General features: G+C 58.4%; 1 protein-coding gene across 1 annotated transcript; it reads left to right on the forward strand.

Annotated features, from left to right (window-relative positions):
• The first annotated feature begins 206 nt into the window (after positions 1-206).
• Positions 207-25,493, forward strand: MAP2K3 (mitogen-activated protein kinase kinase 3). Its single transcript, XM_012737920.3, has 12 exons — positions 207-450; positions 11,734-11,800; positions 12,113-12,161; positions 12,835-12,948; positions 13,219-13,338; positions 14,514-14,630; positions 15,491-15,542; positions 16,655-16,782; positions 17,276-17,353; positions 22,788-22,927; positions 23,918-23,963; positions 24,502-25,493. Exons 1-12 carry the CDS (start codon positions 402-404, stop codon positions 24,583-24,585), a joined length of 1,044 nt encoding a protein of 347 aa, XP_012593374.2. The 5' UTR covers positions 207-401; the 3' UTR covers positions 24,586-25,493.

Consider the following 25,493-nt stretch of genomic DNA (forward strand, 5'->3'; position numbering starts at 1 on the left):
GCGCGGCGGGCGCGGCGCGGCCGGGAGGCGGGGCTGGCTGCGCCTGGCTCTCGCGGCGGCGGCGGGCGGGCGCGGGCGGGGCCGCGTCCTGGGCGAGGCTTACGCTTGACAGGCAGGGCCAGGCCGGCGTCTGATAGGTAGGGGACGGGCCTGGAGACGGGCGGGCCAATCGGCACGCGGGGCGGGGCCTGCGTCGGCGCCGTGCGGCGGGGCCCCTGCGGCGCTGCCCAGTCTGGCTCCGGCGCCGCCTGTTGCGGACGCGTCTCGGCGCTGCCCCCGCCGCCGCCTCTGCCCCGTCGCCGTGCTCTGGCGTCTGCCCGCAGCCATGAGCTCGTTGGGCCCCGGTGGAGCCCGCCGTCCTCTAGATTAGTCCCCGCCGCCGCCCCGGACCTGCCTGCAGCATGGAGTCTCCTGCCTCGAGCCAGCCCGCCGGCATGCCCCAGTCCAAAGGTAGGTGCGCCGGGCCGGAACCTCGGCCTGACCCCCGCGCCCAGTCCGGGTCCGGGCTGCGAACCCCGACCTCTGTGTGGTTCCACCCCATCCTGTTCCGACCTGGCAGCAGCTCCCGGTCCCAGAACCTCCTCCTGTTCGAGTCCTGTGTCTGATCCCAGCCTTTGGGACTGTACCCAGGCCCGGGACTGTACCCAGGCCCAGGATCTCCCAGGCTTGACCCAGGCTAGGACCTCTCCAGGTCAAGAACCTGACTCTGACCTCATTTAGGTCTTAGGGCTGTAGCCTGGACAGGAACTCTCCCAGTGTTCGGCCCTCGGCTGGCGCCAGGTGGGATTCATGATCATCCCCACCTGGGTCCTTGGGCAGCACCCTTCCAGTCTTGGGCCCCAGGGCTGTATCCAGGCTGGGATATGACTCTGACTATCTGGGCCCCAGAGGTGCTCCTGTTGGGGACCTTACTGTACCCCGTGCGGTGGCCCTGACTGCACCCCACTTCACAACTCCCTGTCCTCTCCCACAACTCTCTCCAATCCTGTAGGCCCTACGTTGCTCTTTCCCTGGCAGGGCTGCACCCTATCCTGCAGCCTTGTCCCCTGGGAACCTCTCTAGGCTTCCCACCTTTCTCTAATGCACAGCCCCCTCTCTGCTGGCTCCTCTTTGTCTGGTGTTTCGAGCTTCCCTGTGCACTTGGGGAGCTCACCCCATCTCGTGCCTCCGTGTCTTCAGGGCTGATTGCCCCCAGGCCTGTCCTTGCTGCTTGGGGTCTGGGCCAGCCGCCAGGGCAGGGTGCTGGCTGTGCAAGGGACTTGCCTGCGTCTTCCCCAGGTTACCAGCCTTCCTGGAAATTTCTGTGTGGTGGCAGAGGTGGCAGCAGCATCTGTCATGTGGAGGGGGAGGATGAGACTTGGAGGGCAAAAGGGGGATTTTTTTTTTTTTTTCAGGAAGAGGAAAGGATGTTTTTGGTGTGTCAGAGTCTCAGTAGGCTGGGTTGTGTGAGAGATTTCCAGACTTGACATAGCTGTGATGAATGGGCTACCCCTGGCTCTCTGAACACGCTGCTGCCTCACCCAGCAAGCCCCTTGATGTTTGTGGTCTCTGTGCCTCAGTTTCCTTATCTGTAAAATGGGAGTAATCACACCTACTTCTGTGGACATTAAGAGTGTGACATGAGATAGTGAATACTAAAGAGCTTTAATTTAATCAAGTGTGGGCGAAGTGGTGAAGAGCTCGGCTTTGCACCTGGCACATAGTAGGTGCTCAGGAAGAGATACTCACTGCATATCCTGTTCCATTTTTCCTGCTGGAAAGGCCTCTGCAGTGCAGGGTCAGGATCTTGCCTCTGTTGGGACTGCAGCTGCAGAGAGAGCAGGAGAAAGCTAGCAGTGGCATCTAGCAGGCCCCTAATCAGGCATCAGCCCCTCCTTCCTGGAAGGCTGCAGGCAGGGAAGCACTTGTGGGGGCCTGGGAAGGGCATTGGTCCTCTCTGGCCCTGCTGCTGGTGGCTGCAGTAGCTGGTGCTGTGGGCTGGAGCCAGGTGGGCAGGGAAATTATGTCTTACATAAGTGGGAGGCCGGATCCCTGACCATTGCCCAACCACTGTGAGTAACTCAGGAGGCACTCGCTGGGGGAGGTGGCTGGGGAGGGACTTGCACTGCACAGACCTCGTGGAGCTTGGGAACTGGGAAATTGGATACTTCTCCACTCTGGAGAGCTTGGGGAAGGGGTTGGAAGCAATGTCTGGTTTTGGAGGCATTTCAGGGGAATGCCTCATCAAAATAAAAGCTTGATTTGCAGTCTTGTGAAGGGAGGGGGGTCATGGATGTGGTAGGGAAGCACAGTGGGGTGCTCTGTGGCTTGTGCCCTGCTGTTGCCCCCTCTGGGCTTCTCTGCAGAGAGGGCCAAGATGAATTTCCAGCTTATAGATCCAGGTCCCAGATGATGTTGTGTGGGCTGGATGGACGGTCAATGGCCTCCTCAAGACCCAGGGACCCTGTAGCTTCTTTGGGGTCTGGGGAAGGATGTGGTGGGAGTGCCACAGTGCCCCTCATCAAAATTCCTAAGGCCTCCCACTTCCCAAGCTTTTCCCCATATGTCATGCACTCTCTTATTTATTTTTCATAGCCCCATTTACAGATGAGGAGACTGGGGTTCAGAGGCATTTAGGTGCCTTGTGTGAGGCCACACAGCTGTGACACATGGAGCCAGGGTACCAGCCAGGACTGTGTCCCCCACAGTGGTCTCTCCGGTGCTACCCTGTGTTTCACTGCTGTGCAGGATGCTTGAGCTGAGCTGGTGGCATTCCCTCCACCCAGCGCCACCCTAGAGGATGCACTGAGGCCTTGTGTGCACACCCATTTACAGTTGGTACATTGCATACTCATTACAGTCTGACGCATTTGACAGATGCAAAACTGAGGTCAGACAGGGGAGTAGCTGGACTGAATCCACAGGTGGGGGTCCTCACCCTGTGCCCTCCCATCCTGGGTGCTGGGCCCCCAGCATTGAGCTCTTCTCTACCTTCTCAAAGGAATTTGGACAAAGCAGGGAGTGGCTGGCACTTGACCTTACTGGAGCTTTACCTTTGAGCTTCCTGCCTTGCAGCGGGTGCCCTGCCCCGTCCTCTGTGCTGCCGGCCTGGGGGATTCTCTGTGGGTGCATGAGGTCCCAGGCCCACAGCCCTGCTGGTCCCCCAGCCTTCCCACCCACATGTCATCTCTGGCTGGAGTCAGAGGCTAAGGGCAGGGGCACGTGTGCTCAGCATGATCCAGGTCTGCAAGCCACATGTATCCTGTTGCTATTCACAGTGTGGCCACTGACCCTGCTGCCCTGGGAGTGCCACCTGTGGGGGCATTTCACGGTAATCTTCACACAGCTCAGACAGTGGTTGGATGGCTCCTGACTGCCCAGCGGGGACGCTGAGGCTGCAGGAAGCACTGTTGTGTCCTGGCCCTGCCTGTTGTGGCTGCTTCCCTCCACCCCGACCCCAGCGGCTGTCGGAAAGACTGGAGGGTGACACCTCAGGGACTTCCCCCACCCTGGCGTGACGCACAGGAAACTCTCTATCAGCCAACCCGTGGCTCAAGGCCCAAAGGGAGCAAAGTTCTCAGTTGGCCCGTGTGAGGAGAGGACCGGGGCAGTGGAGGCTTCCGGAGGGTGAGTCAGCGGGCACTGGGCGCTGACTCACCCGCTGGGCATGCCAGCCGGCTGCTCGCAGCTTAAAGGGGCAATGCCCGTGGGCCTAGTGAGTGGGAGGGGGCTACGTGCCCTGGCCCCACAGGCAGCACCTGGCCCTGAGCTGGGGCACTGGAGGTGGCTCCTTCCTGGACCTCAGGCTGGGCTGGGACCCCTGGGCAGGCTCTCTTGGCCTTCCGCACCCAACCTAGGAACTTCCTCTATTAGGCAAGGAGCTCAGCTCTGCTTCCTCTTACTCACGGAGAAGGAGCAGGTGGCAGTGGCTGTTTACTGTCCTTGGCCCAGGGGACTCCTCAGGCTCAGATGTGTAGCTGGGGACTCAGGGAGGGCGAGGAGCAGAGACAGTGCAAGGTCAGCCTGGTGGGACTGGCCCGGGCTCCTGGAAGGCAGTGATGTTCAGGAGTTAAGGACTCAGGCTCTGCAGCCTGCCTGGCTTCAAATCTCAGCTCAGTCCCCCTTTCTTTTTTTTTTTTTTTGAGATAGTCTCACTCTATTGCCCGGGCTAGAGTGCCGTGGCGTCAGCCTAGCTCACAGCAACCTCACACTCCTGGGCTCAAGCGATCTCCTGCCTCAGCCTCCTGAGTAGCTGGGTCGGTCCCTTTTTTTGAAGTCACATCAGACAAGTTGCGTCTGGTCCATTCTCTGCACTGTGTAAGTGATTTCAGTCCCCTGGGCATGTCCTAGCTTTCAGAGGAGAAACCTCAGTTTCCTGATCTGCCAAATGGGAATGGGGGCCCTGCCTGTCTGGATGCAGACACTCTCATTCCATACTTGCTAAGTGTTGAGTACTGGTCCCAGCAGGCTACCCTCTGTCCAAAAGAATCCAGCCAGCGAACACCTTGGCAAGGGTGGATGGAGCCTGGGCTCTGAAGGGATGGGCCTGGGTTTGAATCCTGGCTCTAGTGTTTCCTTACCTGGGGCAAGTCACATGCCCTCTCTGACCCTCAGTCTCCTCTTCTGTAAGTGGCAGTAAACACTCCTCCCTTGCAGGGTGGTGGTAAAGATCGGAGATAGTGTTTGTCAAAGGAATGGCATCTGTTATTATTTTATCATTGTTATGGTTGTGGCTGTTGTTTGTTGGTAGGTGAACAAACAGGTCCTGGACTTGTAGGCTCTGTTACATGAGGCTGTAGGGTCCTTTAATGCTGGCCGGAATTTACCAGGCATTAGGACCCCTTGCCCCACTGCTCCCCAGACTGGAGCCTGGGGGCTGCCCGTTGCCTCCAGGACCTTCCCGCAGAGGGTGAGTGGGGAACTGAGAACTGGGGTGCCTGACTCTTCAGGTCTGCTCCGCCCCCCAGCTTGGACACGAGGAGAAGCATGGGACAGGGAATCAGGGCCAGCCTCCCAGGCCAGCCCCTCACCTGCAGAGCCGTGTCAGTGCCAGGCAGGGCGCTGGCTGTGGGGAGCGACGTGTTCGGCCTTCCATGAGGCGCTCCACCCAAGGAGCAGGGGGAGGGCCTGGCGTTGTGGTTCTGGGGCTCGGGCCTGAGTCAGGGGTGTCAGTGGATGGCAGGGCCGAGCTGAGGGGCACTGCCGGGTGCAGGGCAAGGCTGGACACAGGGCTTTGGGGCCAGTGTTTCAGGAGGGCCCCGAGGAAGAACCTGGGTTGCAGAGTGCAGGACGCTGTGCGGTGGCAGAGAGCTGCACGACGTAGAAAGGCCCACCCAGGCCCACCGTGCCCCTTGGCTGGGCCTCCCAGTGTTGCCCACTTAAGTCAGGCCTGCTTGCCCGCCAGCTCTGTAGATGCCACCTCCCAGCAGTGGCCCTGGAAGCCCCAGAGAGATTCACGTCAAGGGCGTGACATCCCGACGGGGCCGGACAGAGGCAACAGCAGCTTTCTGGGCCCCTCTGTAACTCGCACACACCAAGCTGGGCCACAGCCGACTCCAGAGAGGGTCACCAGGCTTTCCTCCCTCACCGCTAGTCCCAGGCACAGCTCCCTGTCACCCTCTCCCTGCCCTGGGGGTTCCTCTCTGGGGGTCATGGCTGAGCTGGCATGCAGGGGCCGCCATGGCTTCTCTGGGGAGGCTGTGTCCAGCTGCCCCCCCAGCCAGTCCCCTGTCCCGGGCACTGCCCTCTGCCATCTAGGCCCATGGCTGGGCCTGTATCCGGCTCTGCTGACACCTCCTGGTCAAGCCCCATCTGGGCAGGTGGGCCTTCCATCTCTCTCCTTTTTTAAAAAAATTGTGAATGTATCCACAGACCCCAAAAGGAATGTACATGTAGAATGTACTTTCATGTTTTAAAAAATAGAAGCAAAATGAGTTCAGGGTGGCGCAGTCAGACCCACAGAAATCAAACGTTACTGTGGCCCAGAGCCCCTGGGATTGTCCCTCTCTTTTCTCCTGCAACAAAATCATTCTTGCTTTTTGTTATTTTTACAAACTGAGCTTTAATGGACACAAGGTATCTTTATCTCAGTGCAGACCCCCCAGGCCGGTGTCCACCTCGTGGTCCACGTGGCAGCCCTGGCACGTGGTGGGGGTGAGGCTGGAGCTAGCTGGCAAAGTTGAGGCACGTCTGTTCAACCCACAAGCTGTGTGGCCTCAGTTTCCTCACCTGCGTGGGAGGGAGGTACTAGGACTTGCACTGCAGGGTTGTCACAAGGATTCAGCGTGTTAATGCATGGAAGTGCGAGTGTAGGGCTGGCTCAGAGTTGGTGCGTGGCACTGTGTGCTGTGCTGCTGTTATTAAGTGCATGTGCCCCGTGTTCCTGAGTTGTGCAGTGCTCAGCCTGTGTGGCTGTACCGACAGCCCTGACTTTCCTCATCTGCATCACTGTGCTGATGCCACCAGCTTTGAAGGCTTGTCCTAAGGTTCACCTGTGCCTATGGATGTGAGTTGGCAGGCCAGGCTCCTTGGGGCAGGGCTGCAAAGGGCCTTGGATGTCAGTGGAGGGGTTTGGTTTGGGCGTGATCAGGAGACGTGAAGGGAGCCAAGGAGCGTGCTGCCCCGCTGGCGAGGAGGGCTTTGTTGGGCCGTCTGCTGCTGAAGCGTGCACAGGAGGCCAGCAGGTCAGCTTTGGGCATGGGGCTGGAGACTGTCCCCTGCACCATTGTCTTTTTGTGTGTCTGAGAACTGGCTTGGCCTTCTGGGCAACCCATAGCTTTCTGCTGCTGGCACAGCCCACCACATCCCAGGTTGGGGCAGACCCCTAAGTGGTTTGGTCAGACCCCCGCTGGGCAAGCCTGCAGGGACTGCCAGACCCAGCTCTGCCCTCCTGCCCCCGGGTGACCTCCCCAGCCTCAGTGTCCTCTGAAGGAAGGGATGGATTGCTCCCACCCTCAGGGCTGCTGTTGAGGGTGAGGAGCAGTGAGACTGGGCAGTGCTGAACTTGAACCTGAGCGGTGCACTAGCGTTTGTATCACCAAGAACCCCTTTGAGGTATCTCTCCCTTGACCCCATGCTTTGTATGACTGTTGAATAGTAATGATGATGCTAAAAGCGGAAATGGAATCTGTTAAGCAGAGGTGCCCTGTCCTTGTGCACGGGCAGCAGTGTGGGCCTGCCAGCAGACCCAGGTGGCCTGGGATGGCCTGGCCGGCTCGTGCTGGCCCCATGTGGGGAGCTGTGGGCGCCCTGCCCGCCAGCCCGGCACGCGGAGTGCCCTGCTCTCCTGAGGCTCTGGGAGAGCTGGGCGTTGCTCACGGGGCCGCCCCTGTCATGGGGGCCAACCCACAGACGGACCTCGGTGGCAGCACACCATAACTTACCTGATGGGTCTTGGACTTCTCCAGGAGAAGCACCTGAAATACCCAAAAGTTGGAGTGGGGACAGTAAACTAGGAGCAGGCATCGATCTTGTCATGGATGCCATGTGGTGCGCTGAGTGGGTGGAGTGTGGGGCTCCCTGTGTGAGGGAGGCACGGGGGCCGCACGCAGGGGCTGCCCGCCCCGTGGGTAGGCCGAGGGGAGCACCGTCCAGTCTGTTTGGAATCGCCCTAAGCACGGCGCATGGTGGCCCTGCCTCCAGGCTGAGTCTGTGGCGTTTGTGCAGGAAGCCGACAGACCTGCCTTCGAGTCTGCTGCCCCAGGCGTGCCGTCCACCACCACATGCCGCCTTCCTGCAGCCCGCTTGGTGCAGCAGGCCCTCGCTGAAAAGCCTTCCCAGGTGGAGCTGCGGAGAGGATGGACGGGTCATCTGGAGCGGGGCCTGGCCTTATCTCTGGAGCTGCAGGCTCCAGGCCAGTCTCGTCTCCAGGGTCAGGCACCGCTGATCTCACAGGGAGGCCCTGACACCCAGAGCTTAGGGCACCTGCCTGAGGGTCTGCAGCCAGGAAGCGGCACTTGCAGCTGAGCCCAGGCCTTTGGCTCTGGCTGGGCAGCGAGACTGTGCACTGCCTTTCTGAGGTGGTGACTGCAGACCCGCCACCCTTGAGATGGACAGAAGAGAAGCCAGTAGGCTGCAAGGACAGCTGGTCACCAGGGGCCCGGCAAAAGGCAGGGCTGGTGCCAGCAGGGAAGAGTGTCCTAGGCAGAGGGAACGGCACGTGCAGAGGCCCTGAGGTGGGAAAGAGGCTCACTGAAGCAGTGGCGAGGGTGAGTGGGAGGAGATGGGTGCTGGGCCATTGCACCTGGCAGGAGCTGTGTCCCTGTCAAGGCATGCCTCTCCTCACCAGCCTCAGTTTCCTTATTCCCTGCCTGGGGGCTGCTGTGAGGCTGGAGCAGGCCGGAGGGCTTGCCGTGGCACTGGGAGCCGAGGTGGCAGGCTTGTAGGTTGCCTGTGGCAGCCTGAGAGCCTCTGTTTGTTGTGGTGACGGGCAGGCTGCACCGGGGCTGCCTGGCCATCTGGGCTGAGCCCTGACGTCTGTGGCGGACAGTGACAGCACAGGCAGCCTGAGGCCTGTTTCTGGGCTGTCTCCATGGCGGCCTTTCCCGCCCTCTCTGACGGCTGGTGTGGCTGCCCCACGGAGCTCATGCCCCTCCTGACACAGGCCTGGAGTCCTCGACAGGCAGGTGGGTGTGGAGGCCAGGCCACCTGCTCCCCAGGCCCGGAGGAGGACAATCCTCAACCCCAGCCTGTGCAGGCACAAAAGTGCCCTTGACAGATGGGGAAACTGAGGGCTGGTGACTGGGGGAGGAGCATCATTTCATGTCCCCAAATCCCAGGGCATGAGACAGGTGGGAGGCTAGAGCCAGAGGAAGGTGAGGGCGGGTCATGAGCAGAGATGGGGGTGCTGCTGCAAACCCCAGAAGGAAAGGGTTGGGTCTGCAAGGGCTGAGAGCAAGGCCTCAGGGCTCCACAGTTTCAATTCTTTTTTTTTTTTTTTTTTTTGAGACAGAGTTTCACTCTGTTGCCCCGGCTAGAGTGCCCTGGCATCAGCCTAGCTCACAGCAACCTCAGTCTGGGCTCAGGTGATCCTCCTGCCTCAGGCTCCCGAGTAGCTGGGACTACAGGCATGTGCCACCATGCTGATTTTTTTTCTATATATTTTTAGTAGGCCAATTAATTTCTTTGTATTTTTAGTAGAGACGGGGTCTCGTTCTTGCTCAGTCTGGTTTCGAACTCCTGACCTTGAGCGACCCGCCCGCCTCTGCCTCCCAGAGTGCTGGGATTATAGGCGTGAGCCACAGCGCCCGGCCCAGTTTCAGTTTTTGACTTAAAACATTTTATATTCTGGTTACAAAAAGGCCCAAGTGAAGAGTAAAAGATACCTGCATTTGTCATTACTTAGGATGGATTTTTTTCACACCTGCAGAGAGGCTGGTGATAACCCTGGTGTCCATTTATGGGCCACAATAGGGCCACCACCTGCTCTCCAAGCCCTGTGTACTTGGGGGCCAGGGCCCTGGGTTCAGGCCCATCTAGCCCCTCACCTGGCTAGATCCCTGACATCTCTGATCCTGCTTTTCCCACCTGTCAGGCAGCGGCTGTGCCTTCTTCAGAGGGCAGCCGTAAGTAAGGCAGCTCCTTCCGTGTGCCCGCCTGCCTGCCCAGAGCCCATTCATGCTGACCCCATAGTACTGAGTGCCGGGGACCTGGCCACACTCCCTCAGTTGGCCTGAAAGCTGTGCACACTGGGCCCCCGGCCTGTCCCCAGGGATAGGGTTGAGGGAGGGGCTGCCTTAGGACTCCGGCCTGCCCAGTTCTGTGGGAAGGGGAGAGGGCAAGACCTCTGCAGGGGAGGAGAGAAATGGGCACCAGGCATTAGCTCCAGGGAGAGCAGATCACGGCAGAGCTGGCCTAGAGGCAGCCTTGGGCGGAACCGGCCTGTTCCACCCCAGGGCCTGGGTGTCCTCCTTTCTAGTGTGCTGTGAGCCCCGCCCCTGCCCATGGCCATGAGGCCCTGGATGGTGCTGGCTGCAGGTGCCGGCTGGCCCCTGCTCCCGTCTCACTCCTGTTGGCAGGGCTGTGGGGGACACTTCACAGATGGGGACACGGGGGCCCAGGGAGAAGGCCCCAGGGGCCAGCTCCGGGCCTAGCTCTGTCCTGCTGTGCCCATTGTGGGGTAGTGGGCCTGTCTGCCCTCCCCTGTGAGGCAGGCCCTCAAGTACCCCCACCTCGCACAGCCTGGCCGGAAGGGCAAGCTCCCAGCTCGGGCATGGCAGAGGCTAGTGCCCTTGGTGGTGGAATTGTCAAAGGGATGCTGACAGTGTTGGGTGTGGCTGTGGGCATGGGGTGCCTCAGTTTCCCCATCTGCACTGTAGGGATCAAACAGCTCTGCCCTCAGGGCCCATGCTGAGGGCTGAGCAAGCCGACACTGAGCAAGGCTGGGCATGGTAGCGGTGAGAGCACTGTGGGGCCATGAGCTCGCTGCTGTCACCTGCACTTTGACCACAGCGAGCAGCTGCCCAGCGCCCTCACCTCGCGGACAGGGATGCCATCCTGTGCGTCCCAAAAAGTAGGGGACTGTGAGAGCAGTGGGGCTGGGTTCATGTGCTGCTTCCTGCTCACTGGGGGCCTTGGCTCCGATTGCTTCTCTTTGGGCTTAGTTTCCTAATCTGAGCAATGGGGCACTGGGGGCCTCTGGAGCAGGCAGGGTCATGGAGGGAAGGAAGTTGTCCACCCGGTCCTGGGCCCCAGGCTTCATGCCTTACTCTCCTCATCATATTTTTTCCGTACTTTTCTTCCCACAAGAGCCCTTTTTGGAGTCGGCACTGCTGTTGCACAGATGGGGAGGCTGAGGCTGAGGGTAGTGCTTGCGTGCGCGGACGCAGGGGTCCGCACAGGCCTGTGGGAGCCATGCGGGGGCATGCCTGGGACCTGGTCAGTGGAGACCCCAGGCCAGGCTGGTACATCGCCCCCCCGAGACCCAGCTAGGGCCCCCAGCCCGCAATGCTGCAGACGTGGGCATCTGTGCTGCAGAGTGACAGATGGGGAAATCAAGGCTCAGAGAGGCGATGGGCCACAGAGCTGGGACCTGGAGAAAACTCGTCTGCCTCGGGCAACCTGCCAGATCAGCACGGCAGGTTGGGGCAGGGACCAGCAGCACCCACAGGCTGGGCTCCGGCATGGGGAGTTGCTGTCCCACGGCCCAGGCCAGGGGGTGTCAGCGGGGAGTTCCCTCTAAGGGCCGTGTGGGTGGGTGTGTCCCGCTCCTCCTCTTGGTGTGTCGATGGCTGTCTTCTCCCCGCCTCTCGTCACCTCCTCTTCCCTCTCTGTGTGTCTGTGTCCCAGTTTCTTCTTTTCTAAGGACACCAGTCATACTGGATTAGAGCTCACCCTACTGACTTCATTTTAATTCAGTTACTCCTGTAAAGACCCCATCTCCGAGTAAGGTCACACCCTTAGGTAATGGGTCCACATAGGAATTTTGGGGAGACACATTTCAGCCCATAACAGAAACTTAGGGCATAGGACTTCCGCATGTGCTAGGAGTGCCAGGGCCCGGTGAACACCTCAGCCACCCAGACCTGGCCCTGCCTCCAAGGCAGTGTGACCTGGGCCGCCAAACTGCCCCATCCCCATCTGCAGGTGACCCAGTTTGCCCTGGCGGGCGCCAGGCCATATATGGCCTCAGGCAGGTGAGGGCAGGCGGCTCTGGAGTGGAGGCGGCCGGTGGGGTCCCGGCTCACCAGGTGCCGGCTGGCTCTGTTGTGGGAGCAGCCTCAGCTCAGGCTGGCGCCTGCCTTCCCTCCGTTTTAGGAAAATCCAAGAGGAAGAAGGACTTACGGATATCTTGCGTGTCCAAGCCTCCTGCGCCCAACCCCACGTGAGTATGCCTCAGCTTCTGCCCCAGCGCAGCATGGAGAAGCTTCCTGAACGGCAGGTGGGGGGAGACGGCAGGGGCGAGAGGAAGGTGGGCCCGCCTGCTCTGCGCCCTCGGAGCCAGGCTGGGCAGCTGGCCATGGGGCATGCAAGTACTGCTGACTGCCGTGTCCCCCCGCCCTGTCCCCCTCCGCCCACGGCCACCTGGCAGCGAGGCCTCGGCCGGCTCCCAGCAGATGCTTGGCCTCGGATGATGAGCCTCCCCGGCAAGGACGCCTGCTCCTGGGGGAGGCTCACGGGTCTGCTTCCTCCACAGACCCCCCCGGAACCTGGACTCCCGGACCTTCATCACCATCGGAGACAGAGTAGGTGCCAGCCCTCCCCTGGCGGGGCATCCCGCCGCCTGACAGTGGGACGAGCTGGCCCCGCAGGGCCCTGCCCTCGGCCCCTGTGGGATGGCGTGCTGAACGTGCAGACTCCTGGGCCCGCCCAGACCCTCAGCCAGCGCCTGGGGCTCTGCACCCACCTCCTGTGCCCTGAAGGGCCCCAGCCATCCAGAGCCCTGGCCTGCAGGGGTCCCTCCCGGCACTCTCGCCACTGCTGCCCAGTTCGCCTGCTTGGTTCTCTTCTGTGTCTCTCCCAGTGGAAACTCCTAAGGGCAAGACTTTGTTTTCTGGATGTGTCGCCAGTACCTGAAACATATAATAGGTGCTCAGTAAACAGCAGCTGAAAAACACGACTCCCTCTAACCAGCGCCCGTGCTGGAAGGGTGTTTACAGGCCCCCTCATTTCCACCTCACAGCAGCCCTTGGGTGTTAGTGTTCTGCCTGTTTTAGAGAGGGCAGCATGAGGCTCAGAGAGTTTAACGACTTGTCGAGGGTCACATAGCAGTGAGGGGCTGGTACGAGATTTGAGCCCAGATCTGACCAACTTCATCCTCTTCTCTTTCTGCTGCCCCAGCTGTCTGCACCAGACGAGGGCTGAGGACCTGCTCCTGGCTTGGTAGCCACTGAACGTCTCTTTTTTCTGTTCCCCAAGAACTTTGAGGTGGAGGCCGATGACCTGGTGACCATCTCGGAATTGGGTCGGGGAGCCTATGGGGTGGTGGAGAAGGTGAGGCACGCCCAGAGCGGCACCATCATGGCCGTGAAGGTAAGCAGGGCCTGCCCCGCCCCACCTCGCCCTACCAGGGAGGGGGCACCTGGGGCCTGCAGGCAGCTGGAGGGCTGCCTGGAGGCAGTGTGGAGCTGAGCCTGCAGGTCGACTTCCTGGCTTGGGGCCCGTCCCTCTTTGTGTCTGGTGGTGAGCCCAAGCTTTTCAGGGCAGGCTGGGCTGTGGGCTCCTGAGCTCTGGGCCCTCGTGTCGCCGTGAGGGGTACTCACCGCTGGCACGGCGGCCCCTGAACCACAGCCCTCCCTGCAGCGGATCCGGGCCACTGTGAACTCGCAGGAGCAGAAGCGGCTGCTCATGGACCTGGACATCAACATGCGCACGGTTGACTGCTTCTACACCGTCACCTTCTATGGGGCTCTCTTCAGAGAGGTGCGGCCTGGTGGCGAGTGTGTGCGGGGCTGGAGGGTGGGGGCTCCCCAACCCATCCGTCGGCTGGCAGCCCCCCCCCCCGGGTGCCGGGTGCCAGGGACACGCGCAGTGTGGCGAAGCCCCTCCCTGCTGCCTGAGGGCAGCACACCAGGCTCCTGGGAGCACGGGCCCAGCCAGACCCACTGCGTCCTGGCTGTTCCCACCCTGCTCTGGGCCTTGGTTTCCTTGTGTGTAAAACGGGGCCAGCGAGTGTATGTGCCTTCTGCAGTGGATGAGGTTAAACGACGCGGCCCCAGGCCAGGCGTTCAGCCAGGGCTGCACTCGGTTCTGCCTGAGTGAGCATCTGTCCCTGGCAGCCATCCAGGGCAGTGCGGCTCTGAGCAGGAGTGGCCATGGAGGTGCGTGAGACTCTGGGTGAGATTCTGGGTCTCTGAGGTAGGAGGTGAGGTGAGAGGAGAATTGAGAGCTGGAAGCATGGAGCTGCCTTCCGCCGAGCCGGGCAGGTGGCGGGCAGGGCTGGTGGGGTGAGTGGTGGGGGTCAGGAGCCCAGGCTGGATGCCACAGGCTGTGCCAGGGATTTGCCCCCTCAAGGCGCTGCGGGTGGTCTGTGGGCATCTGTGCTGGGTGAGGTCAGGGTTCATCTGCCCCAGCCTCGGTCACTGAGCACCCTCTGCATGCCAGGTCCTAGTCGACGGGCCCAGGGCCCTGTGGTGCCTCTAGGCACCTCTAGGCCTCTTATCCCGCCTCCCCAGCGGGAGGACCCACAGGTGTCTGCTGGGGGAAGGGGCGGGTCCTCACAGGCAGGGAGCCTCTGCTGCGGTCAGCTGGCAGGAGGCCATCTGCCGGGGCAGCGGGCTGGCTCACGGGGTGGAGCTGGCTCCAGCACATCCTGGAAGCCCCTGATGGAGGAACACAGCCAGGCTGTTGTGTCCCTCCTCCCTGGAAATGCCACAGAATTAGGGGTCAGATAGGGGTGTCCAAGGCAGCAGAGCCCGGGGAGGCTGGCGTGTGCCCTGGCGGTGTGGCAGTGCCGGAGGTTGGAGGGAAGCAGACGGGCAGAGGAGCAGGTGCTCACGGGCGGTGGGCTGAGCGCGTGGGCACACGCTGGGCTGGCACTGGGAAGGCTGCGTGGCCAGGGGGAGGAGCACCTGGCCAGGCTCTGGATCCACCCACAGGGAGATGTCTGGATCTGCATGGAGCTCATGGACACGTCTCTGGACAAGTTCTACCGGAAGGTGCTGGATAAAAACATGACAATTCCAGAGGACATCCTGGGGAAGATTGCCGTGTCTGTAAGTGGCCAGGCCTGGGAGGGCTGTGGTTCCAGGTGTGTGGTGAAGGCCCAGGCCTGCCTAGGAGGCACAGAGCCTGTGTGTGATAGTGTCTTGGCAGAGCTGGGCCCCTGTGTGGCCCCTGGGTGACTACTCCTCAGAGTCCACCTCCTTCACCCCAGACTAGAGCCTCCTTGCTGAGGAGATCCCAGAGCCTGGGGCTCCTGGAGCCCCACAGGTTTGGCAGATCCAGGGCTCTAGGTCTTAAGAGTGCAACTCTCTAGTTCAGGCTACTTTTAATGGGAAACTTAGTATTTATTGCGGGCCTCATACTAAACACGCCCTGGGGCAGCTCACAGAGGCACAAGCTAAGTCAGTGACAATTAACACCCACAGTGTTTGCTTTTTGAGTCTTAACTGGTTCTAGAGAAGGGCCTGTAACACTGGGCTTGAGCATCCCAGCAGCCAAAGGAAGAAGGGAAGTGGAATCAGTGATATGAGTGGTCTCAATCCTGATTGCATCTGGAAACATGTAAAACATACCCATGCCTCGGGCTCCCCACTGAGCTTCCTGAGGGGATAGCTCCAGGCAGCAACAGCCAGCCAGCCAGCCAGCCAGCCTAGCCACCCCAGCCAGCCTAGCCACCGTAGCCGGAAGGGAGGGAGCAGGGCATTCCAGGGAGGGGGAGGGGTGGCTGCCAAAGGGTGGGGTTTTAGCCAGGAAGAGCCTAGTGCTGGGAGGGGGGGAGGGAGGAGGCCAGGTGTGTCTGCACACAGCCTGGGGTGGGAAGGGCTGGGCGCGTGTGCGGGAGCAGAGGGCTTGCTGCTCTGTCACGGTTGATCTGACCAGGAATAACAACAGTCCTGTCTCTCCTCGCCAGATTGTGAGGGCCCTGGAGCACCTGCACAGCAAGCTATCGGTGATCCACAGAGGTGGGTCCTCAGTTGGCCCACGTGGGGCGGGGCCCTGCTGGCCTGGGGGGCGCCTCTCCAGGCAGGGGGTTGCACACCGCTCTCCGGTTTCCAAAATGAGCAACGTGAGGCTCTGGGAGGTGATCGGTTGTGACATGCTCGTGCGGTTCAGGCCATGTTCTACCTGCTTTCGTGGCCGCCTCCCCTCTGTTTGCTGGTTCTGGGAGCAGGGGCTGGGTTGCCCTCTGTCTTGAGAAAGACTGGCTGGTTTTGTTTTGACGTATAGTGGACAAACCACAAAACGTGTGGAGTCGAGTACGCCCCACGAATCCTATAGTCATAACGCTGGAACCACCTCCCTGCCAAGACACAGGATGCCTCCCCTGTCCCCGTCCCAGCCCAGAACGTTCTCTCGGGTCCCTGCCCTCATGCCCTGACGCAGCCGCTAGTCCGGTGCTCCCACAGCGGGTTGGGCTTGTTGGCCTTTCCTCTGGCCTGGTGGCTCTGGGCTCATCAGGCTGCGCGTGGGTGATTCTCTCTTCTCTGCTGAGTCCGCTTTCCGCACTTACTGCTTTTCAAAAAATGAGTTGGGTGAGTCCCCGTGACCACTGTGTGCCATCCCAGCCCCTGCCCAGGTCACTGCAGTTGGCAGCTGGCATGGAATGTTCAGCCCTTTTTCTGCGCATGTCGGCCTTTATACTTGTCCGCATAGAGAGTGTGTGGCCGCTGCGTGTCGTGTGCACATTCTCAGGAGATTCCTCGCTGGGCTGGCCTTCTGCCGGGAGTCTGGGGAGGCTCCCACCTCTCGGACCTTAACCGCCCTGCTGCCTGCCTGTGGGTCCATGACCCACACACGCCGCTCGCTCGCTGGACCTCGGGTGCAGAGTGGCGGACACAGGCTCTGCTCCCGTGGTGGCAGGGCCGGGCGTGTCCTGGCTGTGCCCAGCGGGGCAGCCGTGGGCTGGTGCAGCAGCTCTCGCTATCCGGTTTTCTTGTCCAGTCCTTGGCTCAGGTGCGACCTGCACAGTGGGCGTGAGGGGGGTACATGCGGGTGGCAGCAGGGAGTGGGGCTGTGGTGCACCTCCATTCCGGACCACACAAGCACGGGCTGAGAAGCGTGTTCCGCCCGGCAGACGTGAAGCCCTCCAACGTCCTCATCAACAAGGAAGGCCACGTGAAGATGTGCGACTTTGGCATCAGCGGCTACTTGGTGGACTCCGTGGCCAAGACAATGGATGCTGGCTGCAAGCCCTACATGGCTGTGAGTGGCCCCACCCCCGGCTCAGGGCAGGACAGGGCCTGGGGAAACTGCCCAGCCTGGCCCAGCCACCATTACTGATGCAGGGCCCCTCCCAGCTGCGTTTCCTGCCATAGTGGGCGACCTGAGCCAGCTGCCCACACAGCCTCTCCTGTGGTTAACTCACCCCACAGTGCCCCATTTGGATGGTGCCTTTTGTGGACCACCCCTGTGGAGGAGCCTCGAGGTCTGGACAGGCCCCACTCCAGCCCTGTTGTCACAAAGATGGGGACCCTTGGGCCCTCCCCTGAAAGGGTAGCCGCGAGGCAAGGATTAGGCCTTTGAAACATGACCTTGGCCCTCACCTGCCTCAGTTTCCTCCCGTTATGCAGCAGGTGGGACAAGACGAGCGTCAGTTTTGGGATGTGGAGGCAAGGGCTGGCCAGGGGAGCCTTAGATGGCCCCCACCTGGCCTCACACCCTGGGGTGGGCATTCACACCCTGATCCCTCTTGCAGCCTGAGAGAATCAATCCAGAGCTGAACCAGAAGGGCTACAATGTCAAGTCCGACGTGTGGAGTCTTGGCATCACCATGGTACTGCCTGGGACTGGGTCCAGCCCTTGCTGGTCGGGTGGGGCTGGGTGGAGCCATGTCTGGGGCTATGAGCTTTTGGTGAGCCCATCAAATAGTTTAGGTCCTGGACAGAAGTGTTGGCTTCAAAATCTGAGAAGAAAATGTGCCATCAAAAATCACTTATTGGCCTGTCACGGTGGCTCATACCTATTATCACAGCCCCTTGGGAGGCCAAGGCAGGAGGATTATTTGGGCCAGGAGTTGGAGACCAGCCTGAGCAACATAGTGAGGCCCTGTCTTTATAGAAATTAGAAAAATTAGCCGGGCATGGTGGTACATACCTGTAGTCCCAGCTACTCAGGAGGCTGAGGCAGGAGGATCCCTTGAGCCCAGGAGTTTGAGGTTACAGTGAGCTATGATGACACCGCTGTGCTCTGGCCCAGGTGACAGAGTGAGACATTGTCTCAAAAACCAAAATTATCATCTATTTATATAGTCTTGCCTGTGGATAGCCACAGCACTCCAGCCTGGGCAATATAGCAAGACCTCAAGACCCCTGTCTCTAAAAAGAAAAACAAATTACTCTCTCTTCGGGAAGTGTCTGTAAGTGACACCCCCTCCCTGATGGTTAGGTTACTTGTCATGTAAGTTCTTGATATTTTGTGGCAAGTCAGCCACTAGACTTTCTCCCAGAGTTCTTCAGGTTTGCCACAGCCAATCCCAAATTAAATGAGCTCCTAGTATGCAAATTATTCAAAAGCGAAATGGTAAAAATCTTTCAGAAAACTTTTCACAGCAAGAAGTGTGTTGCCTGTGGGGTCCTGGTGTATTGCCTTGGGCATGGTAGTGTGGGTGGGTGGGAATTCTCAATCCTGGGCCTTGGAGGCTGAAACCCCCCTGGCTGGGGTAGGGTGGGGTAGGGACAGGCCCAGCTGAAGTACAGGTGGTGAGTTGGGACCTCTTGTTCTTTCTAGAACAGCACAGCAGGACCCCCACCCCTTCCTGTGTCTGTGGGTCAAGGTTTGTTTGTTTATTTATGTTTTACATTGGAGCTTCTATTTTAGAAAGCCTCCTCTGGTGCCTGTGTGGAGAATGGGTTGAAGGGATAGAAAAACTGCTAGGATGTGTTCCCCTAGCCAGTACTAGGAAGTTGTGCAAGAGACACGGGCACACAGAAAGATAATGGCCCTCACAGTGGTCACACCCATGTGTGAGTCAGTCCAGTTGACTTGGCCGACCCGAGTGGGCTTCAGCCCCACTCCCCATCTCACCCCTAGGGACTAACGTGTAGCATCCTGGGTGTCAGCACCTTCCCTGCCCAGGGGAGAGCCTGGCCCAGGGAAATTCTTGCCTGCCCCTAGTCCCTTTGGCCATTCAGTGTTGCAGGGACAGGGGAGTCTGACAAAGTCGATCAGTAAGAGATGTGGTGAGAAGGGTGTTGGGGAGTTTCCAACACCAACAACCCGGTTTTAGATTCTCCAGACACTCAACCAGATGCCCCGCAATTCCATTTATTTAGTTAGTTTTTCCATTTTTTTTTATTTCAGCATCTTATGGGGGTACAAATGTTAAGGTTATGTATATTGCCCATGTTCCCCCTCCCCCCTCAATGCAATTCACTTTAATTTGTTCACTAATTACCTGGAGTTAGCATAGACCCCAACAGGTTCAGGACTCATTCCCACAAGACTGCCTCCACTCCCCCCACCTACCAATGTCATAGGCCGGTCAGAATTCCTGGACCTCCCGTACTACTGACCTACCGGATGTAAACCAAGGGTCCCCACAACCCCTGCTAAGGTTTGATAATTTGCTAGAACAGCTCACAAAACTCAGGAAAAATACTTGTGTTTACTGGTTTATCATAAAGGATGTAACTAACTCCAGCACAGCTGAATGGAAGAGATGCACGGGGCTCAGGGGCGGAGCTTCCGTGCCCTCCCTGGGACCACCACACTGCACACCTCCACCTGCCCACTGCCTGCACGCTCTTGAAGCTCAAGCAGAACTCTTACAGGGCTTCCTCTCCAGCCCCTCTGGGATTGGCCAATGAGGCTGAGTTCCCACCTTCTGAGCACTGGGCCATTTTGGTGACCAGCCCCATCCTGAGGCTAAGTCACCCCAAGTCACCTCATTAGCAGGAACTCTGGTGTCTCCGAAGGGGTCCTTCATGGATAACAAAAGATGCTTCTGTCACTCGGGAAATTCCAAGGCTTTTAGGAACTTTTTTACTATGCCTCTAGGGCAGAGAAGAGTCAGATAGGCAGGGGTGGCTCTGGGGACAGGAAGAAGGGCCACTGTTTCATGTGTGGGGTGTGAGGCCTACTGGCCTGTGAGGAGGGCACCCTTCGGGCTCTGAGGCAGAGCAGCCCAGCAAAGGGAGGGCAGGAGCAAAGGCTGGAGGTGTGTGTGTCTGGGGTCCAGACCAGAGGAGAGATGGCCAGAGGGAGATCAGAAGAGGATTGGGGTGGAGTATGGGGTCAATATAGGCATTTTGGATCTTGCTGACACTGCTGTTACACATTGTTATCATAACGTGTAATGGCTGTAACTTTATTAACTGTGTATCTGCAGATAATGACTAGGGAAGAATCAAAACCATAATTTTGTCAGAGAGCTGGAATTAGGTGATACCTTCAATTTTCCTTAATACTGGTGACATGCCATTTTTTTATGAACCCCTTTTTCTTTTTGAAGTGGAGGTAAATATTCAAAGTCTAAAGGCAGGTAGCATACCTGCAGATCAGAGTTTTCCAACTCCTGAGTTAGAAAGTAAACAGAACAAGTTCTTGCTGTAGTTACAGTCTACACAGGGCTGGTTGGTTGTTAGAGACCCCCCCTTGTAACCACCTCACACATACACCCCCTGTGCCCCCTCCATCCCTTTCTCCTTGCATTCCTTTCATCTGTCCATCCCATCATCATTATTGGGGACCCACCATGACCTGTGACCTTCTGTTGTCTCTGGTGGAACTTGGACAGTATGTACTAAGTGAACATTTCAGTTATCAAATACTGCATAGCAATACCACCCTGGAACCTAGTGACCTAAACCAATAGCAGTTTGTTCATTGCTTCTCATGTTTCTGCCATCTGGGCTGGGCTCAGCCAGGTGGTTCTTCGCTGCACCTGGCAGCTGGCCTGGGCTAGAAGGTCCAATAAGGCCATACAAGTGTGGGCTCCTCTCTGTGACTTCTGAATGTGACTTCCTCACATTGGGCTGCTCATTGGGCTTCCTCACAACATGGTGGTGTCAGTATAATTTTTTTGTGTGTTTTGCATTGGGGCTTCCGTTTTAGAAAGCTTTTCATGGTGGCTAGCTTCCTTCCTAAGCGAATTCCTCTTGAGTGATAGGCCTGGAACTGGCATAGCATTGCTTCTGCCTCATGGTGTCAGAGCCAGTCAGAAGGCCAGCCAAGTTCAAGGGGAGGGCATTCTGCCTGCCTAATGGGAGGGCTGGCGGGCACACAGGGAGAAGTAGTGATGTCCCTTTGCAGACGGGCTGCTGTGGTGCAGGTTAGGTTTTCCCCTTACCAGTTATAAGAGTAATGGAAAACCAGCATAAAAATATGGACGCAAAGTTGGGAGTGAGGCATGACCATAATAGTTCCATGTGACGACATACCTCTTCTGTCCATTGCCAAGGCCAACACTGTGCATCTCCTTGTAGACTTGTGTGTTGCTTCTTTTTTAAAAAAATACATATTTTTTATTTTGGCATTTTCACTTAGTATTGCATGGTGTTCATATTTCTCTGAATTATAATAAACCCTTGTAGGCATCCCTTCCAAAGATTCCATAACCGTCTGCCACTGTGTGCTCACCTAGTCCCCTGATGTGGGATGTTTCACTTGATTCTGATTTTTTCTTTTCATCTGAAGTCCTCGGCCATCCTGGGGGAGCGACTGGCGAAACAGGGTTAGGCATGTCCCTCCAGGAGGGCTGTGGTCTCAGTCTCCCCATCCTTGTGGATAGCCCCTAGGAGCTGTCTGTGGTGCTGGACTTGTTCCCACTTACTGCGCACGGTACAGGACACCAGCAGGAGTCGCCAAGACAGGCCTGGGTCGTGCTTGGCAAGGCTCTGTCCCCGTGGTGGGGCTGGTCCCTGGCGCAGACATCTAGGCTGCTCTTAAGTATTCCCTGCGACAGATAACACTGTATGGCACATCTTTGTGTCCAGAGGCTGTTTTTGTTTTTCATTTTTTGATCTCTTTATAAAAAAAAACTTCAGAAAAGGGAGTACCAGGTTGAGGGTTTGGAACTTTTCTGTTTTTCTTGTCATAAACTCTGGTAGCTGGTCCTTCTCATGTAGCTCCTATGGGGTCGTCATCCTGCATGTTGGAGTCAGTGAAGGCCTAAGAGCAGCACCCTGAGTCCACGGGTTTTGTCCTGTGAACACCACGCCCTGCATCCAGCGTGTCTGTCTGTGGGGTGTGGGCCTGGCTGCAAGGGCCTGTAGTCTAATGGGAAGGCCCTTTCTTTGCACAGTAATTTATGATCTGTTTGGGTGCCAGTTGCCAACCCGAAGCGTGCGTTTGAGCTAAAGTCTCTTCCGCTCATTATGAGGTTACAGCCTGTTAGTGAGGGGCCTTGCACCGGAACCGGATTTCTCTGCTGTCCCAGGCAGGGGCCTGGGCTGACCTGATTTGCTTTTTCCATCCAGAAGTCAAAATCAGCCCAGACTGGCTGTGATGTGAGCCAGTCTCCTCCACAGCTGACTCCCCACACCCTGCAGGCGGGCATGGGCAGCAGCCTCGGGTGGGAGCAGGGCGGGTCTGCCGATGGCCCCCGTGGGGACAGTGGTGGGAGCAGGGCGGGTCTGCCGATGGCCCGCGTGTGGACAGCGATGGGAGCAGGGCGGCTGGGGCTGTGGCGCTGGGCTCCACAGAGGAGGAGGCCCGACGCACGGCTTGGCGAAGCAGCCCCACGGGCTCCGTCCTCAGCCTTGGCTAGAGGCGTGTGCGAGGGCTGCTTCCTGCCCGCCGCCTCTGTAACGCGCAGCCCACGTGCACGGCAGCGCCGGCCGGGCAGCAGCTGGTAGGGGTGCTAGTGGCGACGCTGACCTGACACCTGTCTGATCGAGCTGCTCTGCCAGCTGCTGCCTTGCGGGAAGGCGGCCCATGGCTGCCAGCTCCCGAGGTTTTTCCAGATCTGCTGCAGCCTGGTTTGTTATGTAAAGTCTTCTGAATTCAGGTTGTTGGGAAGCCTGGCGGTGGTCAGCGCATCCCAGCCTGGGCTGGGGCAGAGCAGCTGAGTGCTGGCCCTCCTGGGTCTCATGGTCAGTCTGCCGTGCTGGGTCGGGGAGGTCAGCCTCGGCTGCCCCTGGGCCTGCCCCTTGGCCTGGCTCTAGGCGCCGGATGGGCAGGACCCCTCACCCCGGCTCCTGGGTGCAGATGTGGGTCTGTTTGGTGGCTGGGGCCTGCTCGGCCCACTGCTGCCGCTGTCCCCGCTACAGATCGAGATGGCCGTCCTGCGGTTCCCTTACGAGTCCTGGGGGACCCCGTTCCAGCAGCTGAAGCAGGTGGTGGAGGAGCCATCCCCCCAGCTCCCAGCTGACCGTTTCTCTCCTGAGTTTGTGGACTTCACTGCACAGTGGTGAGTTTCTGGCACCTCTGAGCCCACTCAGCACCCTTCCCTGCCCTGGGCAGGTCTCAGCTCCTTCCTAGGCCTCGTCCCTTCTTCTTCAGCAAACAACTCCAAACAGCATGGCATCAGAATATGAAGAAAATTTGACAAAACTGTGGACTTGGTGAGAAATTTTAATGCTATCCAGAAATGGACAGATTACGTAGATTAAAAAAAAAGGCATGTGGAGGATTTGAGCACATAACAGCCAAGTTTACTTTTATTGATGTCTAGAACTTTGTACCAATTTAAAGAATGCCCATGGGAGCCCTATAAAACTTAATCATGTTTGAGGTTACACAGGAAACGAGGAAAAAGGCGAAGTCACACAGGCTATGCTCTTTGGCCATAGTTAAGTAGAACAAGAAATAAATAACTAAAACGGAAAAAGCTGTGTGGAAATTAAAAGCAAATTCTTCTAAAGAGCTCTTTAGGTACAAAAGGGATTTAAAAATTAAAATTACAAATTATTTAGAAGGGAAAGATAATGAGAACATAACATATCAACATCTGTGTGTTGTGGTCAAAGATACTGAGAGGAAATTTTGTGGCCTTTGTTTCTTTTAGTAGAAAATAAGAAAAACTAAAAACAGCTGAGCTCAGCAAACATAGTTGCTGGCCAGCTTGGCCCATTTTAGTGGCCCCCCAGAAGTCATGGTAAGGAGTCTCCGCTTCCAATCAAGGATGCCAGTGCATGGTGGTTAGGGATTGCGTTTCGGTAGTGTGTTTGCGTTGGTATCATGGAAGGTCCCTGGACCACTATGGAGACAAGAAAACTAAGATCCTAGAGCCAGAGAAATTGCTGCTGCCTCCACCCTGGGAGGCCCCTGGGCAGGCCCTGCCCCATCTTCCCTGAGCCGTGGGAGCACTCGTGCCCTGCTGCCCAATCCGGGGCAGCCTGGAGAGGCTGGGCCCTCTTCCTCATGCCAGCCCGGCCTCACCTGCTCTGTTCTGTCCTAGCCTGAGGAAGAACCCTGCGGAGCGCATGGGCTACCTGGAGCTTATGGTGAGTGCAGGTGGGAAGGCGCTTGCCAGGCGGCTCAGTGGCGCTCCCGGCAGGGCTGCATCCCAGCATGTGGTTAGCTTGCTTAGGACCTCGGTCGGTCGCTTGTTCCCTCACAAACCTGGTCCCTTCCTGCTCTATACCAGGCACTTGGAAGGGTGCACAGGCAGCGCTGTGGCGGGATGGGAAGGAGTGGCGAGAGTGGCATGGGGAAGGCTGAATGGAGGAGCCTGAGGGACAGACAAGCGCTATCTGCTGCTGGAGGGCAGGTGGAGAGGGCATTCCAGGCGGAAGGCCCAGCGTGGGCAGGGCCAGGCACAGTGGGGAAAAGGGAGGTTGGTGGCTGGAGGGTGACTGCAGGAGGGCCAGGGAGGAGCCTGAACGCCATCTCTCAGTCATGGAGGGCTTCCTGGGAGTGGAAGTGTAGAAGGATGAGTAGGATTTTGCCAGGCAAGAGCAGCACTTGGGGGCTTGGGCTGGCTGGGGAGGGGGACACCGCTCCCTCCCCCACCCCACAGCGGCTGCCTTCTGTCGCCCCCAGGAGCACCCTTTCTTCACCTTGCACAAAACCAAGGAGACAGACATTGCTGCCTTCGTGAAGGAGATCTTGGGAGAGGACTCATAGGGGCTGGCCCTGGGACCCGCAGCCGCTCTGCCGGGACAGGGCTTGCCCACACCCACAAGCTACTGCCATCCTGGCCCTGGGTGCCCGGGAGGAATCCAGCAGCTGCTCCCGCCTGGCTCTGCAACAAGCCGTTTGTCCCAAGTGCCAAAGAACCAGACTTTTGGGGGCTCGGATCTCACCAGTGCCTCTGCCCTGATGCCCCGAGGACCCCAAGGCTCCAGCTGCTGAGACCCTGGACTTAGGGGGCCTGGATGCCTCCTGCCGGACACTGCTGCCCCTCTCAGAGAAGCAGCCGGTGCCTGTGTGGACAGGCTGCTGCCTTGCCCAGCCTGGATGCCACCCAAGTTGTACATTTTTTTAGCTTTCAACTGAATAGACTTTGCACACTTTGGCCCAGGGTGGCCACACCTCTGACCCGGCTTTGGTGCAGGGGGCACAGTAGGGGGTGAGCCACGTGAATACCCCCAACACTCCCACAAGGGAGATGCCGTGAGCCACCCAGCCTCCCCCAGCATTGGCAAACAGGGCCTCTAACGGTCACCTAGTCCTGCTCTACTCTAGGGGCATTGTTTCAACTTTTGTTTGTTTTTGTTTTTTGTAATTTATCCTCTGGTTTTTTTCTCTTTTGCTTTGTGGGTGTAGCTGGTTTTTCTTGCGTGATTTGGAGCTGATCACTTTCCCTTCCACGGCCCCAGCAGGCTGAGATTTGCCCTCTGCTTGGGCTGGGGCCAGGGGACAGGCCCAAGGTCTCTGCTTGGAGAGGCGCCGGGGGCCTTCTAGGCTCCCCCTCCTTGGGGACCAGCTCGGCAGGGCCTATGGATTTGCTTTGGTTGTGGTTTAAAAACAAACAAAAAAAGAAAATATATTTTTTTGAAGAAAGGACTGCCCTTCCTGGGTCCTTTCCCAGA

Source organism: Microcebus murinus, chromosome 18 (genome assembly GCF_040939455.1).
Source record: "Microcebus murinus isolate Inina chromosome 18, M.murinus_Inina_mat1.0, whole genome shotgun sequence".
NCBI classification, from domain to species: domain Eukaryota; kingdom Metazoa; phylum Chordata; class Mammalia; order Primates; family Cheirogaleidae; genus Microcebus; species Microcebus murinus.